Below are 20145 nucleotides of genomic sequence, written 5' to 3'. Positions count from 1 at the left end.
GTCTCAATATGTCCCAAAGTCACAGACTAGGCAATCAGCCATATATCCTTCCGTGATTTTCTTAATGTCAAAATGGAAATTTATTATAGCAATAGAATATTTTGAAAATATATATGTATCAGTACTAATTAATCCTAATCTACACAGTGAATGACTGACCTCCAAGTTTTAACTGATTTCATTTTTTATTCAAAGCCCTGTAATTAAAAATACACATTTCTGTGGTTCGTATTTCAATTTTTCTAACTCATTTTCTTAATATATAAAAATTCATTTAAGCATTCAATAAATTAGTATTTTATTAAACGAGTATTATTCCAGCAAACCCTAAGCTTATTAGAAACTCTGTTTTATCCAGATGTCTATTTACTGAATTATGAGAGACATTTAATTTCCAGTCTAACACTTTGGACATAGTTTTATATCAAAATTATCCCAAAAGTATAGATGAGAAAACAGAAAGCAGAGCATGGGGGAGGAGAACAAAGTAGGTAAGAATTCTGAGAAGGAAAATACTTCTGCTGGTAAGTGAGCACCCAGGAATGCCCGTTGAGGCAATGACAGTGATACGATTGCATGAATCATCATGGACCATCCTGCTGTAACCTGTACTGTAAAGATGCTCATGTTTTATGTCAGTGAGAAAAAAGCATCCATTAAAAATGACCTGCTGGGTTTTTGTAGTTGCTGCTCTTGTTGTTGCAATGATGGTGATGGTAATTACTTTAATAAATCTGTGCACACTATCATTTTTGAAAAATGACTTAATTTTTAAATGAAATGGAACCATAAAACTTGCAGATTTAAGGAAAAACTGGATTTTCTGAAAACATAGCTGTGTTTATTTTGAAAGCAAATAAAATTAAAATAAATCATATTCACTATCTTGATTGTGGTGGTTGTTTCACAGGCTTATAAATAGATGAAAACTTATCAAATTATATACTTTGAATATGTATGGTTTATGTCAATTCTATCTCAATAATGCTATTATAGGCACAGTGGGGTCTCACTTCAACATAAAACTGTTCTGAGGTCTTGTCCTGTGAAAAAGCCCTTTGGTGCCTTTCAAAATATGACAATAATCTTATCAGTCACTCGGTTATAAAGATCCCTTGACCAGCTTTATATTAAACTATACGACATGATAAATAGTTTTGTAATGAGGTTGTAATGAATGAATAAATGCTCACGGTAATTTGAGTACTGTTTTATACTATATAATTGTCTCTTGAGTAAGTCAGGAATTGTAAAGATTTTATGAGTTCATGCTCATTCAAATAAAATAGTCATCTTGATGATATAAAGTCAGATTAGCCAATGTACAGATTAACAACAGGAAGATAGTACAGTTACTTCATTTGTGAAAGTCACTTGAATTCTAAAAAGTCAGTGAAAATTCTTTTCAAAATGTCTCTATTTTGCTGGGAATTAAACAACAATGGATAATATATTATGTCACAAAATGAGAATAATCCTTGAGATAATCAACTTGATCAACACTGAACTACAGGCAACCTGATTAGTTTCCTGAGTTTTGTGGAGGAAGAGTAAAAAATGAGGCTTAATGTGCCACTTTAGTTATTAGGAAACCATTAAATTTACATAAAATATCTCTTATAGGAGTTGGGAATATAAAAAATACACACTCTCAAAGATCATAACTCTTGATTTACAGGTTACATATCCCAGAACCTACATCTTAAAATAGTTTATGTATAGAATTTATGCCTTATATGAATGTAGAAAATGACTTCAGAGAGATTAATGTGATTGATAATTTGATAATTTACCATTGATATAAATATTAGATTTAACCAAATGAAATTGCCATTATGGTATGTTCAGCATGCTTGGTCTACATCTGTAATTTCATATAGCTGCTTGTGATATTTGAGGATGAGTTTTAAGCCATATGGTCCTTTATTCTATTGATGTGATATATCACATTTGCTGATTTATGTATGATGAAGTATCTTTGCATTCCTGGGATAAACATTACTTGATCATCATGTATTATTTTTTATTTGATGTAAGATTTGGTTGCTAGTATTTTGTTGAGGATTTTTATATCTTTGTGCACTGGGGAACAGTAGCTTTGTTATACAACACCCCAGTGAACAAAGATATAAAAATCCTCATCAATAGAATAAAGGACAAAAACCATATGATCATCTCAATAGACACAGAAAAAAGCATTTGGTAAAATTTAATGTCCCTTGGGGATAACAACCCTCAAAATATTAAGCATGGAATGAACATAGCTCAACATAATAAAGGCCGTGTATGACAAACCCACAGCTAACATTACACTGAATGGGGCAGTGCGGAAAACCTTTCCTCCACAACTGGAAAAAGAGAAGTATGCCCACTTTTATCACTCTTATTCAAAAATAGTACTGAAAATCCTAGTTGTAGCAACCAGGCAAGAGAAAGAAATAAAAGGCATTCAAATAGGAAAACAGCAAGTCAAATGATCTCTTTTTGCAGGTGACATAATCTTAGATATGCAAAAACATAAAGATTCCTCCAAAAAACTCTTAGAACTGATAAACAATTTTAGTAAATTTGCAGGATTATCGGGGGAACCAGCCCCCAATATTTCAACACAGGTTCTTTCTATTTTCCCTAAGTGTCGGCTGGTCTGAGAAATAAAGAGAAAGAGTACAAAGAGAGGAATTTTACAGCTGGGCCACCAAGGGTGACATCACATATCGGTAGGTTCGTGATGCCCACCTGAGCCGCAAACCAGCAGGTTTTTATTAAGGAATATAAAAGGGGAGGGGGTGTACAAACAGGGAGTAGGTCACAAAGATCACATGCTTCTGAGGCCAATAAAGATCACAAGGCAAAGGGCAAAATTAGAGTTACTGATGAGGGTCTATGCTCAGCTGTGCACGTATGGTCTTGATGAACATCTTAAACAACAGAAAACAGGGATCGAGAGCAGAGAACCGGTCTGACCTCAAATTTACCAGGGTGGGATTTTTTTCCCCACTCCAATAAGCCTGAGGGTACTGCAGGAGACCAGGGTGTATTTCAGTCCTTATCTTAACAGCATAAGACAGACACTCCCAGAGCAACCATTTATAGACCTCTACCCAGGAATGCATTCCTTCCTCAGGGTATTAATTATTAATATTCCTAACTGGAAAAAGAATTCAGCGATATCTCTCCTACTTGCATGTCCATTTAGAGGCTCTCTGCCAGAAGAAAAATATGGCTCTATTCTGCCCGACCCCACAGGCAGTCAAACCTTATGGTTGTCTTCCCTTGTTCCCTGAAAATCGCTGCTATTCTGTTCTTTTTCAAGGTGCACTGATTTCATATTGTTCAGACACACATATTTTACAATCAATTTGTACAATAGTCATCCTGAGGTGACATACATGCTCAGCTTATGAAGATAACAAGATTCAGAGGTTAAGGTAAAGACAGGCATAAGAAATTATAAGAGTATTATTTGGGAACTGATAAATGTCCATGAAATCTTCACAATTTATGTTCAGAGATTGCAGTAAAGACAGGTGTAAAAAATTATAAACGTATTAATTTTGGGAACTGATAAATGTCCATGAAATCTTCACAACTTATGTTCCTCTGCCGTGGCTCCAGCCAGTCCCTCCATTCGGGGTCCCTGACTTCCCACAACACAGGATTCAAAATCAGCATACAAAAATCAGTATCTTTGTTATACATCAATAACAAACTAGATGAAAACAAAATCAAGAAGATAATCCCATTAAAATAGTTATGAAAAATAAAATGAAATACCTAGAAATAAATTTAGCTGAGGAGGTGGAATACTTCTACAATAAAAACTACGAAACATTGTTGAAGGCAAATAAAAAGGATGCAAACAAATGGAAAGATATGCTCATGCATCAAAATAATTAAGATTATTAAAAATTACTATATCACAAAAGGGAATCTGCATATTTATTGTAATCCCCATCCAAATACCAACATTATTCTTCACAGAAAAAAATCTAAGATTTATGTGGAACCAAAAAATACCCCAAATAACCAAAGCAATACCAAGCAAAAAGAACAAAGCTGGAGCATCACACTACCTTGACTTTAAAATATATTACAAAGCTATAGTAATCGAAACAGCATGGCAGTAGTATAAAACCAAATACATAGACTAAGGTAACAGAAAAAAGAACACAGAAATAAATTCAATCCACTTATTTATAGCAAAATTATTTTTGACAAAGGCACCAAGAACATTCATTGAGGAAAGGACAGTCCCTTCAGTAAGTGATGCTGAGAAAACTGGATATCCATATGCAGAAAAAGGAAAACTAGATTCTTATCTCTCACCAAATACAAAAGAAAAAATAAAATCAAAATGGATAAAAGACAAATACAACAGTGAAACTATAAAACTACTAGAAGAAAGCATAGGGGAAATGCTTCAGAACATTGGTCTAGGCAAAGATTTTTATAGCTAAGACTTGAGAAACACAGGCACCAAAACAAAAAAAAATAGACAAATGGAACTATATTAAACTAAAAACCTACTGTACAGCAAAGAAACAATCAACAGAGGGAAGAGACAACATGTGGAATGGGAGAAAATATTTGCAAACTATTCATCTGACCAGGGACTAATATCCAAAATATGTAAGGAACATGAACAACTCAATGGGAAAAAAATAATAATTCCACTAAAAAGTGGGCAAAAGATCTGAATAGACATTTCTCAAAAGGAGACATGTAAATGGTCAACAAGTATATGATAAAATACTGAACATCACTAATCACCAGGGCAATGCAAATCAAAACTACAATGAAATATCATCTCACTCCAGTTAGAACAGCTATTTTTGGTCAGGGCACAGTGGCTCACGCCTGTAACCCCAGCAGTTTGGGAGGCTGAGGTGGGTGGATCACCTGAGGTCAGGCATGAGAGACCAGCATTACCAACATGGAGAAACCCCATCTCTACTAAAAATACAAAATTAGCTGGATATGGTGGCACAGACCTGTAATCCTAGCTACTCGGGAGGCTGAGGCAGGAGAATTGCTTGAACCAGGGAGGCGGAAGTTGTGGTGAGCTGAGATGGTGCCATTGCACTCCAGCCCAGGCAACAAGCAAGGTCTCAACAACAAAAAAAAAAAGAATAGCTATTTTCAAGACAAAAAAAATGCTTGTGAGGATACAAAGAAAGGAGAACTCTAAAACACTGTTAATGGCAAAGTAATTTAGTACATCTATTGTAGAAAAAAATATGGAGGTTTCTCAAAAAACTAAAAAATAGACCTACTTTATGGTTCCACAATCACACTACTGAATATTTATCTGAGAGAAAAGAAATCAGTATATCAAAGGGATAACTGCACCCTCAGGTTTACTGAAGTGCTATTCACAATAGCAAAGATATGGAATCAAATTAAGTGTCTATCAATGAATGTATAAATAAAGAAAATGTATATATAAACAATGCAATAGTATTTAGCCATAAAAAGCAATGAAATCCAGTCATTTGCAGCAACAGGGATGGAAATGGAGAACAGTATGTTAGGTGAAAAAAGCCAGGCACAGAACGACAAGTATGACATGTTTTTACACATATGGGGAAGCTAAAAACGTTGATCTCATGGAGGTAGAGAGTAGAATGATAGTCACCACAGGCTGGGAAATGGAGTGTGTGTTTGGAGTAGGGGGCAATGACAACGGTTTGGATAAAGGGTAAAAAAGCACAATTAAATAGAAAAAATAATTTCCTGTATGAGATAGCTAAGGGTGACTATAGTTAACAATAATTTACTGTATATTTCAAAATAGCTGGGAGATATTTGAAATGTTTCCAGCAAAAATAAATGATAAATATTCATAGTGGTGGATATTGTAAATACTCTGATTTAATTGTTACACAATGTAAGCATGTATCAAAAGGTCACTTGTACTCCACAAATCTACAGTTATTATGTGTCAATAAAATTTAATGAATAATTTTTAAGCAAATAACTAGTGTTGGTAAAGAATGTGGAGAAACTGAAACCCTTGTGTATTGTTGGTAGGAAGATAACACTATGCAACTCTATGGAAATGAGCATGGCAATTAAAAAAATTAATCCCAGTTTTGAGTATATATCCACAAGAATTGAAAGAAAGTTCTCAAAGAGATAGTTGCATATCCAAGTCCACTGCAGCAATAATTGCAATAGTCAAAAAGTAGAAGCAACATAAATGCCCCTCAAGAGATGAATGAATAAAGAAGCTATAACATATATATACCATGGAGTACTATTCAGTTTTAAAGGAAGGAAATCTTGCCATATGTGACAACTTGGAGGAGCCTTGAGGATACTATGCTAAGTAAATTAAGTCAGTCACCAAAAGACAAATGCATCATTTCACTTATTTGAGGTATCTAAGGTAGTCAAGCTCATAGAAACAGAAGGTAGAATGATGGTCATCAGAATCTGAAGCAGGGGTATCCAATCTTTTGGTTTCCCTGGGCTACATTGAAAGAAGAAGAATTGTCTTAGTCCACACATAAAATACACTAACACTAATGATAGCTGATGAGCTTAAAAAAAAGGTCCATGCATAAATAATAAATCTCATTATGTTTTAAGAAAGTTTATGAATTTGTGTTGGGCTGCATTCATAGCCATCCTGGGCTGCACAGGTTGGACAAGCTTGGTCTAAAGGGAGGCCACAGGGTGTTGTTCAATGGATCTAGAGCTCCCATTTTGCAAGATGAAAAGTTATACAGATATGTTGCACATTAATGTGTATATAGTTAACACTACTGTACACTTAAAAAATAGTTGACATGATAGATTTTATGTGTTGTGTTTTTGACCACAATTTATAAATGCCACAATGCCTCCATAACTACTAACGTGTTATGCTGGCATCTCAATAAAAAGATAATTAAATGGAATAGAATACAACTTCCATAAATAGATTCAACTACAATCAGAAATCCAGTGTATTATGGTGATTTATCAGTCATAGGGACAAAATGTAATCTTCATAATAAATGGAGATGGACAACTAGACAGCCATTTGGAAAGGGTAAATTTAGATCCAATCACCACCCTCTATAAAACACCCAAGTGGATGAGAGTTATAAATTTAGATGATTAGATACAAAAATCCTACAAGAAAACATGTGAAAATATTTTTATAATCTAGCTACAACGAATGACTTTCTAACTGTAATAATCCAGCTGCAATAAAATATAAGATTAATTAATTAATGTTCATAAATATAAGAAGTTACATGGCTAAAACAACGTAAGTAATGTCAAAAGACAAATGATACTCTGGGGAAGATATTTGCAAGATGTATCACAGATTAAAGGCTAATACCCCTCACTTATTTTTAAAAAAGCTTTTTTAAAATTTAGGAGACAAACTAGCAAAACTGTTATAGAAATTTTAAAATTTGAAATTTTATATAAGAATGGACAAAAATATAATTTTCAAAAAAATATTAAAGACCCTTTGTATGTATATAAAAATACGCCCAACTTCACTTATAATAACAAAAATGAAAATTAAAATAATACTCAGGTACCATTTTTTTACCCATCTCTGATCAGATTGACACAAATTGAAAAGCTTAACAATATACTCTGTGGTGAGAATGTGGAAACACAGTCACTCTCAACATTGCTGTTTGAAATGCAAAGTGGAATACCTGAGGAGGGAAATTTGCATTTGTACAACAGAATTATATATGCATTTACCCTTCCACTTAGAAATCGCACACTTAAGAATTGATTCCACAAGTAAACCTCCAACAATATAAAAATGCACATGCTCAATGTTAGTCATTGCAGTATTATTTGTAATTGTAAATATATTGGAAACTATTGGAAAACCTAACCATGGGAGATTTATTATATCTACTTCAGCATGTGCATACAGCAGAACACTGCACATCTGTAAAAAAGGATGAGGAAGGGCTCTATGAATTGACAGGGACTTCTTTGCAGGAGATATTACCAGATGAGAAAAATCAAAACATAAAAGAAAGCCATAAAAAATATCCTAACTTTTGTGTGACAAAGAGAAAAACATGCATATATCTGCTTATTGCTACAAAAAGGAACAGATAAATTAGAAAACAATGATGTTGTTTAAAGAGTTGGAGAGGAGTATGAATGAGAAAGGACAGGGTTGGGGTGGGCCTTCTCTGAGTATAAATTTTTGTGTCTTTTGACTTTGGATAGTGTCTTGGTCTATTTTGCTTTGCTGTAGCAGAATACCTGAGACTGGGTAATCTATAAACAATGAAAAGCTTATTTGGCACGTGATTCTTGTGGCTGGAAAATCCTGGATGGGGCAACTGCATCTGGTGAGGACCTCAGGCTGCTTCCACTTATGCTGGAAAGTGGAAGGGGAGCCAGTACATACAGAGAGATTGCATGGTGACAAAGGAAACTGGACAGTGAAACCAAGAAAACCAGCCTTTTTTTTCAACAGTCTCCTCTTGGGAGACCTAATCCCTGTTCTTAGGAGAGCTCATTCACCCCACTGGGAGGGCCCTACCTTGAAACACTGCCATATCACGGATCACATTTCAACATGAGTTTTGGTGAGGACAAACCATATTCACACCACAGCAGATAGCGTGTTAATACTACATATATTTAAAATATATTTAAATCAATCAGAATGAGAAAAGAACAAAAGAAAACTCTAAAATATAAGTAAACTTTTAAAAATGAACTTAACTTTATTTCAAACGACTATCACAAGCACTCTGAAGGAGAAAGAGACATACAGGGCCACATAGCTCAGAGAAAACCAATCCTGTTAACTTATAAATACAACAGTTTATTATCCTCAGTCTTAAAGAAAAGTTGGAGTACAGCAAAAGCAGTTGAAAATAAGTTATTTTGAGGTGGGTTAATGTAGAGGTCCTGGTGGAGCAATACTAAAACTTGAGATGTATTCCAGGATTGAACACATAGATCAATGTGTTGATGTGGTGGGGAGCTCAGGCTGCCCATGTTGAAAAAAGGGCATCTAAGTATGGAATGGAGGAGAGCAAAGAAAACCCTGCTGGTAGGATTGGAATTGGAAGTATTGCTGTGAGCTCATGATTCCTAAAATAACACGTGTGTATGTGTATATCCATGACTGTGTGTATGGACATACATATGTACGTGTGTGTGTGCATGTATTTCCTAGGTCTAGTCTCTGAAAGGACCATGATGCAAATGCACTCCAGTAAGAATGGACATACCAAATGCCAAGATCTGGAAACCAGAGTTCCTCAGAAAAATTGGCTTGTTACAGGGCTGGGACAAGACAATACAAGATGAGCCAAGTCTTTAGTTCTGCCAAAAAGTAAGGAAGTGCTTAAAAAATGACGGGATCTATTGCGGGAGCCAGCTTGAGTAGCTTCCCACCACAGCGTTCCAATGAGTCCATCTGAATGATACACCATTAAAAAATAGACTGAGTCCATATTAATAATGAATAAATAAATGGGGTTAAGAGGTGGGCTCTTTGTTACAGTAGAATGGTTAAGGGTGACTTCAAGAAGTGAAAGAAGTACTGGGTGAACGATCATCCTTTGGCAACCACCAGGGCCAAGAGTGCATTAGGCAAGGCTTATGGATGAGTGCTAAATCTAGGGAGAGGTTTCATGAAGAACAGGGTATTTGCATTGCCTTAAAGAATCTCCCCTCAATCTGAAATTAGGTGGAAGGGAGAAAAAGCAAATAGTAATTATACAGTGGAGAAATTTGGCAACACTTTGACCAGGTGATGAAATTAACATCACCAATGAAAGAACACGTGGCAGTGATGGGCCTCCAGATGTGCTACACTGTGAAGAGTGTAATGCCAAATATTTCATATTTGGACCAGGAATACATCATTTCAGTGTAATTATAATAATTAGACTAACCAACAGACTCAAAATGAGGACAAGTCTGTTAAAATGGAGGGATTTAAAAAAATCAAATAATGCAAGATAAAGAAATATGTGGATATGGTCTAGATTAAAGAAAGTTAAAGAGACATGGCAACTAAATGTAATTCTTGACCCCAATTGGACCCGGTTCTGAAGGGGGGAAATGGTATAAAGGACATTATTAAGTCAAATAGAATAAAAAGAATATAAATAAGAAATTAAATGTAGTCTATCAATAGAAATTGATGAGGCCGATCCCTGTTCCTAGGTAATGTAATGTACATCGAGGGAGTCCCGGGTAAAGGGCCATGATGTGTTACACTCCAATAGTTCAGAGAAAAAAAATTCACAGAAAGAGAACACGGGCAAAACACAATGCAAATGGAATAAAATGTTAATATTTGAACCTTGGTGAAAGGCAAAAACATGTTCTTTGTATTAATTTTATGTTTGAAATTTTTATAAATCTGAAATTATTACTAGTTTTTAATGGAGCTATATAACATCACTGTGAATGTGAATAATATACATTGGGAAACCTTCTATTTGTCTCAAGTGAACATGTAAATGAAATAGAAACCCAATTACATTCCTTTTGGTGCTTTAAAAAATGTTATGGCTGGGCACAGGGGCTCACGCCTGTAATCTCAACACTTTGGGATGCCAAGGCGGGAGGATCACGAGGTCAAGAGATTGAGACAATCCTAGCCAACATGGTGAAACCCCGTCTCTACTAAAAATACAAAAATTAGCTGGGCGTGGTGGCACACGCCTGTAGTCCCAGCTACTCTGGAGGCTGAGGCAGGAGAATCACTTGAACCCGAGAGGCAGAGGTTGCAGTGAGCTGAGATCGTGCCATTGCACTCCAGCCTGGCAACAGAGTGAGACTTTGTCACACACAAACACACACACACACACACAAGTTACAAAATGGTTCTCAAGTTGATCAACAGAAGCAAACAGGCAAGAATAAGTAGACATTTATTGGAAAACACAATGAGGAAGACATGATATCATATGGTAAAGGAGATCATGAAGCCCACATATAAAGACACGGTGCAGCTGCTGAAAACGAAACACAATGAGCAGAGCAGAGCATCCCGCCTTGACTTAGGCCTACTATGTGTAAATAGAGCATTCTAAAACTAAACAGTAATACATGCCAATAGTGCCTTAGTGCATTATTTATCCATATGTTTGGGAAATGGTTAATTAATTAGAAAAATGTGTAATGAATTCTTCACCTGTCCCATAAAATAGCATGATTGAGCTTTTATTTTTTTAATTCAGAAAAGACCATTAGTGAACATTAAAAATGCTTTTGCAAATTAACTTCAGTAAAACATGATGAAAAACTTAATAGTTGTCTAGTGATAGATGATTATAGCTGCACTGCTAAATAACCAACAGAAATATCATAAATAGATATTTGTGAAAATAGGAAAAGGAGTTATTTGATAGGAAAACAACAAAAAAATTGTTTCCATTAATGATTATGAGAAACAGTCATTAATACTTACAGACCATAATTATTCTTATATCTAACCTATGCACCCTTAGAACATTTGTTAGGACATCATAATTTAAAACAGTAAACACACATTAGTGTCAAATTCAGGCTCACGAAGTGTCCTCATAATGGAGCAAGGTGCTCTCTGTTGGAGCATTTTAATTACAAATGGGATAAACTACTTCGTTTATCCCTTGGTAGATATTATAAAACTATAGTATAGTAGTTTTTCCTGATCTCTAAGATTTTAATGAGTTTTTGAAAAAGATTCCTTTAATTATTCAAGCTTCAAGCATGGCAACTGAAATACATGAATTTGAGTCAAGCACCTCGCATTGTCTTCTCAATGAGGATTGAAATCAACACTTTCAAAATGCCAGGGAGTCTAAACACATTTTGCTTTTTTCCTCCCTAGCATGAGGAGCAGAGGGTAACTTACCTAAAACAGCAGCTTTCGTTGTAATTTAAGATTATTAGAAGGTAGATATAAATAGTGCACCTCATCATACTGCTAAACTAATTGTAGGTTATATTGAATTTTAACTTGTCACTAAAAACGGCCTTTTATTTTGTGGGTCTGTGCTGAAATGTATAAAAAATTGCTCCTTCTGCTTGCAAAATTGCTGAATATATATAAATGAAAAAGATACAAAATTAGAAAAAAATTCTATTTATCCTTTTCTTCACAATTTTCTTATTTTTTGCTACCACTTTTTTCTTTGTTTTAATAACTTTTGAGAGCTCACACTGTATTACAGCTCTAAAGACTTCTGAGGAAACTGGAAAGAGGATTTCTTAGAATTAGTCCTCTAATTATGCTTAAGGTATGTGTGCTCATTATTTCAGGAAAGTTTTTTGAATTGAGATCTTAAAATCATAATATTGATGGTTTCTTTCTTGGAGGGTTAATGGGTTTTATGGATTGGCAATAATAGTGATTTTTTTCCTGAAAGAAAAATAATTGATTTGTCAAGTTTAAGTTGATGTGGGTGGAGGGGTTAAGCGAGGACAGCAGCTCTGAGCTAAAAGAAGGAAACATGCATTATCCTTGTGTATTTGCCCCAAACCTTTTTTTCCATTACCAAAATAAAATGGCATAAGAACATAAGCGCATCGTTTATGAGTCTGGATGGACGTGTTTTGTTCTCTAAATTAGATCTCTTTATTTTCTTTGGTTTCATATTTTAGACTATCTCCAAGGGCCACTGGAAACTCCTGTCAGCTTGTTTTAATGTGTTCTTAACCATGTGAATAAGCTTGGCTCACACCCCACAAGCAAGGAACCTCATATTAGGGAACTCTGGGAACAAGCAAAGCACATTGTAAATTGCAACACATCTCTCTGGCCTCGCAGAGTTAGAGAGCGTTCTGATCATAGGCTTCAAGTTTTGGCTTGCTCTCTTCTGGACCCTGATGTGGTTCTTACACTCTATGGACAATCAGGGGTACTCATTTGAGCCACTGTCTCACTTCCAATAGGATGAATTTAGGTACTTGGTTTAGACACTATATGCCAATTATGCCTGTGTGATGAATGGGCTAAGGAAGTGGGAGTGTGGTCATTCCTCTTCTTTTATATCCATATCAAAGTGTTAAAAGTAGATTGTAGGTTTTAGTCAGTAAAATCTAGTAGTGGTTTCTGATTACATGAAAGTCACAGTCACTGCAGTTGAGAATATTTAATATATTTGTGAATGTAATTCATTGGCTTAACCAGTAACAAAAACTAGCCTTATCACTAATCTGAATCTCAACATGACCAAAACCCAATTTTTTATCTCAATTTACCCCATGTTAACCCTCTTCTAATATTGAAAACCTCCACCCTCCACATCTCTCTTTTCCATTCAAACACCAAGTCCTCTACTATCTTCCTTGGTAGTAACATCTTCTAGGTAAAATATTTGGGAATAGAGGAGTATCCAATTAACATGGAATATCTACATTAATAAAAAATGAAAGGTGAAACTTTGGGGTAATCATGTAATGCATGATCTCGTTTGGTTTATTTATTAAGATCTATGATTTTTCTCAGGATGTAAAATCCCCAATAAGCCAAGGCAATACCCAGAATTTTAAAAACTAACTGGTGCAACAAGGGCACCCAGAGGCCAGACTGCATTGGGATGGCCTCACACTCCAGTGTGGTCTGCACCTGAGTGCTAGCTCAACATTCCAACTCATGAGCTATATAATATGTCCTATGCTCAAATGAGCTCTCTACTGTCTTCTTCTTGTTTGTTTTTTAAAAGTAGGCTACTAAATGTAAACATCTTTCCTACTCCTGTTAATTGCAGTTATATTAAGTAAATCATGTATTCCCCTGCAGTTCTGTATTCAGTATACACTATTTGATTCAGGAATTAGAGGTGACTTTCCTGAAGTGCTACAGTATATATGTAAGTGCAAATGCATGAAATATGTTAGAGATCATGTTTAAGAGAAGCGTGTTAATTGTCAGAATTTAGCACAATGAAAAGACAACCAAGCAGATATTCTGGAGCAGGATCTTCAAGTGAATACTTAACACTTGTCACTATTTACTTCTCTAGTATGTAAATACAGGGAAAGCAGTTGAGCCTTAGTGGTTCTGAGAATGAAACAATAATAACGATAGTAACAACAATTGTGAACATTTGTGGTTTTTAAAAATCTTATTCTTGGTCACATGAGAGGAATTCCAAATATAATACAGGGCAACCATATTAAATCCTTCCAAACCAGGAGGGGGTATCAATAAATGTATCAATAGCAATTTTAAAAGGATCAGAATTGGTTTATAAATAATTTTCGTTACTATCCATTTCACTTTTTCTCTTTCCCTTAATTCATAAAATTAACATTTCTCTTTGATAGCACTTGTTGGATTGAAAGTCAACAACATGCCAAAAAGAAAACAGACCTACCTGTGTAATTATTAGATGAAACAATCTAATGATTTTTTTTTTGTCAAAGAAATGTGAGTCACTGGTGAAGTGGCTAAGAGAATATGGGAGCAGATGCTGAAATAATAAACATCTTGCATTATTTCATTTAGAGGAAGCTGCATAAATACCATCATAAAATAAAGTACTTGGTGCACTCTGAAAATCATGTCATCATCAGACAAATGCCTTTTTTATGACAAGCAGAGAGAACACAGATGGCTTGGTCTGCTCATTTTGGTATTTATTAAACTAGATTTACCAGAGAGCAGGTTGATGGCTCAGTATTTTCAAGATACATTTGGTACCTTAGAAATTTACTGAGCCCTCGCTCAGAAAAGCTGGTCAGGACTCATGCAACATCATCATCTATTATGAAGAAGTTTGAAGGAAAAGCGATTGTTTTCTCCAACTGATCGTAACATCACTACAGTTAAAATATGTCGAAATTTTTGAATGGCAACAAGGTGAGAAGTGCCAGGAAAAGTTTGAGGTATAAGTCACTCTATCCATTCCTTTTTCCTTTACCAAAAAAACCCCAAACAGTTAGTCAAACAACACAACAAACAACACGACATACAACACGACATACAACATGTGTACCATACAACTTTCATACCCACACTTCACTTTAAACGTGGGACACAGGCTGAAAGAGAATGAACTCTTCCTTGAAGCACACTAATATAGCTGAGTTCTTTGCCTTCATTTGTTAGCATTGAAACAAGCACTTCTACCTTTAACATCAAACCAATTCTATGGAGCAAGAGACCCTTCCCATATCTCTAGCTTGTCATTGTTTCAGGGATTCTGTGTCTAATTTTCTTTGTTTTTAAAAAAATAAGATTTTCTGCTTTGTTTCTCTCACCTTTTACCTCTATCTTTCTCTCAAGATTGTATAGGAGCCTATCTTGGGTTATCATAAATTATTATAATAAATCTAACTACTTTTATCATTTTTATTTATTTTTAAAAAATTAAATGCCACTTTTGAAAGTAAATGTCCAGAGAAAAACATAATCTGGTTGCTTCAGAGTTTTAATCCAGGTTGTTCATTTCTATCCTGGGAAAAATAAAGCAATAGTTTATAAAATGCAACATCGAATATAAAAATAGTTGAATAAATAAATCACAAATGTATTTTGGCTTGAATTTCTTACATAATTGACTCTATTCCCTATTTCTCTGAAGTGAATGCACACGGTCAAAACCAAATGCTACATTTTATGCTCATGGGATTTGAAATGCAGTCACTAAAAAAAAGTATATATTTACATACACATAAATAAAATTCATATCATGAACATTTGTAGTACAAATAATAATTAATACAAATAATTCTCTTTAATTAATTATCATGAATTTAATGATTTTTAAGCCAAGGAAAATATTTAGTCACTTGTACATTAATACCTAAGTGTTATGTGATAGAAATTCAATTCCTTCCAATTTATTTATGAGATTTAAAAAATCATTCTCATACCACATTCTGAAAGCATGTAGGTATTCGTTTCATTTGACAGACTCATTGAGGAAGAGTAGAATTTTGATAGAAGTATACTGTGATATAAAGTGGTAATTATGATTATTTTTTGAGAATCATGAATTTCCTCACTTCCCCGAGGTTTTGGCTTTTGAGGTCAGAGTTCTTCCCTATTGATAATACCACCAGACACATATCTGACGAAAGACCCATAATATCTTTCCAACAATGACCACACAGTTTTTACTGATACAGAACATCTGTTCTTCAGGAGACCTTATCTTCTACTGAGCAGGGTTTTTTAATCCATGTTAATTCAGTAACTCCCTAAATAGCAACTAGGTTTAGAAATGCATGGCCATCGAAGGAGATTTGATGTTGCTCTGGATGGTATCTGCCTGCTGGGTGCTTATGTAGTTGCAGCTCCAACTGCATAATCTGTATATAGTCTTAGGGCAATCTTAAAATAGTTGTTTAATAGATGCTAAATGCCATCCATTAGAGTTGAAAACATAGGTCTATAAAATTTATCCTTTTGAAGTTTAAGTTAATCAAATTTAAGGCTATACGCTGGAGGACAAACGTGTAGGGAAGGTGGTTTCCATTTAAGGCTTGAAAAGTTTCTTTCCAAAGAAAATGTCTTCATTCAACAGACATTTGAATAGTTTTTTTTTATTCATTTGTGTTTTCCCAAGAGTTGGAATAATTATTTGTAGAAGAAAGAACTTTATTAAATTTATTTAACCAAAAAATTAGCTGATAACCTAGAGCAAATAATAGAGGACCTAATAGTTTGAATATATTACACAATTTACTTCATTAAAATAAAACTAGAATGGGAAGTTTTTGTCAAATTAAACTGTGCTGAATATTCAGAGAATTAAATTTTAAAATATAACTGTAATAGAGACTAAAATAGCATTAAGAATTAAGAAAATGAAAGCAAAAGTTATCACTCCAAATCTTATTTTAACTGTTGAATTACATATCTATAGGACTCTACAAATTTGCACTGACATTAACTCTAAATTGCATTTTCAGCACACATCTTCATTAGGATTGAGAACCAGTGTTTTTAGGTGTGTACATTAAAGCAATGGAAAGATAATCCTATCACTTATATTTTCATTTATTGAGCAACTACTGTGTGCTAGGCACTGAGGATAGGTAAATCAAAAACATTTTCATGAAGCTTTTCTGCTCTTTGTTCACACTTAATTTTTTCTTAACAAAAATTTACATTTCTTAAAAAACCTTTATTGTGAGATAATTGTAAATTCACATGAGAATGTAAAATAACACAGAAATCCAGTACACCCTTTACCCAGTTTAGATACAAAACATCTCTATCATCATCACAAGCGTTCCTCATACTGCCCTATAACAGCAATCACCACTTCCTTCCCACACCAACTCCCTCATTAATCCCTGGCAGCCACTAATCTTTTCTACATTTCTATAATTTTGTCATTTCAAGAATGTCATAAAAATAGGAAGAAACATATATCTCTACAATATACTAAAATTAATTCATGTAATTAATGTCATGTTAATAAAACAAAGGTAAAAAAAAACACATGATCATCTCAGTTGCAGAAAAAGCATTTGACAAAATCCAACACTCTTTTGTGATAAAAGCACAAAGAAACCTACAAATAGAAGGGAGCTTCCTCAACATAATAAAGGATATTTATGAAAAATCCACATCTAACATCATATTCAATAGAGAAAGACTGGATATTTTCTCTCCGAGACTGGTAACAAGAGAAGAATGTCCTGTTTCATCACTAATGTTTAACGTTATACTGGACATTTTCGCCAGAGCAATTAGGCAAGAAAATGAAATAAAAGGCATCCAAATTGTAAAGAAGTGAAACTAGCACTATTCTTACATAACATGATGTTATATACAGCAAATCCTAAATAATTAATACACATCAAAAACCTATTAGTGTTTATAAATGAATTCAGTAAAAAAGCAGAACAAAATAATGCAACATAAAATATATAGTTGCATTTCTACACATTAGCAATGAATGATCAAAAAAGGAAACTGGGAAAATAATTCCATTTAGAATAACAACAAAAAGAATAAACACATAGAAAATACTTAGAAAAAATCATGATACACATGATTTTAGATTTGGCAATAGATTCTTTGATATAACAATGAAAGGACAAGAAACAAAAGGAAACATAAATAACTTGGACATCAAAATAGAAAACTTTTATGCAAATAAAGGACACTATCAAGAAAGTGAAGACAACCCAGCGAATGAGAGAGAAATATTTGCAAATCATGTATTTGTTACCCAAATATCTAAAGAACTCTTACAATTAACAAAAAGATAATTCTTTTTCAAAATTGGCAAAGGACTTAAATACACATTTCTCCAAGGAAAACCTACAAATGTTTAACAAGCACATGAAAAACGTCCAATGGTGGTCATTAGGAACGTGCAATTCAAAAGCAGAGTAAGATACCCCTTCATATCCATGAAGACGGCAATAATCAAAAATAAAAATGAAAAGTAACAAGTGTTGGTGAGGATGTGGAGAAATGGAGCCCTCATACATCAGACATCGCTGGTGGGAATAGATTACAAAATGCTGCAGCCACTATGGAAAACGGTTTGGCGTTTCCTCAGTGAGTTCAATGCTGTCACATGACCCACAAATTTCACTCTGGTATATATTCAGAAAAGTTCAAACCCTTCATCCTAATGACTTTTTCAATCTGGAGGTCCTATAATGGATCTTTTGTGGTTGTGCCAAACATGTTATTGTTTATACTATGGTAAATGGGATCTCTCTTTTCAATACATTTTCCAGGTGGCTAGTGCTGGTGGAGAGGACAGTATCTAAGTTGTATATAGTTTTCCTGTGTTGTGCTTCTTTTTTAAAGAAAATTATTAATTTTGTATACTTATTGACTGGTTACTTAAGTATTTATATTGCTAAAAAAAATAATGACAAATCTGTCTTTTTTGGAATTCATTTCTTTTAGTTTTTTATCTTGTTTTTTTTTTCCAAAATGTCAGTCCCGTCATAGTAATTGTGAAGGTTTGTATTCCTTTTACATTCCTATTTGTAAGAGAAAGCATCTGTAAATTACCCTTGAATATGACAATGACTATTGTTTTTAGATCACCACTCTATACAATTAAAGAAGACTTCTTTGATTCCCATTTTATCATATTTCTAATATGGAAGGAGTAAAATAGGCACACAGACATGGTTCTGTCGAGACTTGAACCATTAGGCATTTGACATTGAAGCCCATGCTGTAAACAACTTTACTATTTCATATTAGGCCATTTTGATCATATATTTCATAACAGAAATCCCTGTATTAAACATAATTACATCTCTGATATAAACATTATTGGATTTTGATGCATTATTTTTAACATTTACTGATAGATTTATGAAAATTATAGAATGCCTTATCCATTGTTGGGGCAAGAGAGAGAGTAGCAAACAAGCTATGGAAAATTGGACAACAGGTGTGTGTGTTTAATGAGGAAAACGTCTTTGGTTTAGAATTCGTTTTATATTTTCCTCATAAAATAAATGAGCAGCTTTTGGGATGCTTTGGAAAACATTCATAAGAGTTTGTTACAGTAGGTCCTAACCCCACCTCACATTGGCCTCCTGTGTGTGGCCTCTTCCAGTGCTGTGAAAGCCCCACGCAGCCTTTGGGGAGCAACTGTTACCTCCAGGTGATTTTCTCTTTGCTGCTGAGCCAATCACAATAGTGTATCACTGATCCAGGGGCACTTTTTGTGTTATTTTCCAACTTGCTTCTTAAATGCTCTCAAGAGCTTACTTCTTGTGCATCTGTGGCCATGGAAAACAAAGCCCATAGTTATTAGGGAATATTCCCAGGTCTGATTGCCACCAAAGTCCCTCCAACTGCTGTAATGTTTAACCAAATTATTTACAACGTGTGCCTCCTTTGCGTCTCTTCCACAGAGATTTCATCTTTCTTTCTGTGTGTATTTGTTTTTCTTTTCCTTTTTCTACTAGCACTGCTATGCTTTTAAAATGCTTGTTGTCTTTGTTGTTGTAGTTGTTCGACTTTGTTGGGGAGGAGGGTTTAACAACAGAATTTATGCTTAATTTATGATGCCATGCAGCCAGAACAAAATATTCCATGCCATTGTTGGTTGCATTTTTTGTGTGTGTGAGTGACAAATTTAAAGGCATAAAAGACACGAAAAACGAGTATTTTACTACTTGATGTTGATGTATATAGTTTAGAAAATTACTGTAAGTGTAGAAATTAGAAAAAAATGTATCCGTGGAAAAGAATAGAGAACCCACATACAAATC

The 20145-nt window shown here is 34.3% G+C and overlaps 1 protein-coding gene across 1 annotated transcript in view; it reads right to left on the bottom strand.

The window, feature by feature from the left end:
- LOC129059215 (uncharacterized) overlaps window positions 1-20145 on the bottom strand; it is an 89370-nt gene that overhangs the window by 11153 nt on the left and 58072 nt on the right. The window contains exon 5 of the mRNA XM_054554877.1: window positions 19451-19650. Within this exon, the coding sequence (XP_054410852.1) occupies window positions 19636-19650 (15 nt within the window). The 3' untranslated portion in view covers window positions 19451-19635. The remainder of the gene's footprint in view (window positions 1-19450; window positions 19651-20145) is intronic.

Source organism: Pongo abelii, chromosome 3, assembly GCF_028885655.2.
Source record: "Pongo abelii isolate AG06213 chromosome 3, NHGRI_mPonAbe1-v2.0_pri, whole genome shotgun sequence".
Classification (NCBI taxonomy): domain Eukaryota; kingdom Metazoa; phylum Chordata; class Mammalia; order Primates; family Hominidae; genus Pongo; species Pongo abelii.
The sequence above is the reverse complement of the archived record's forward strand: the minus strand, read 5'-3'. Positions and strand labels throughout refer to the sequence as shown.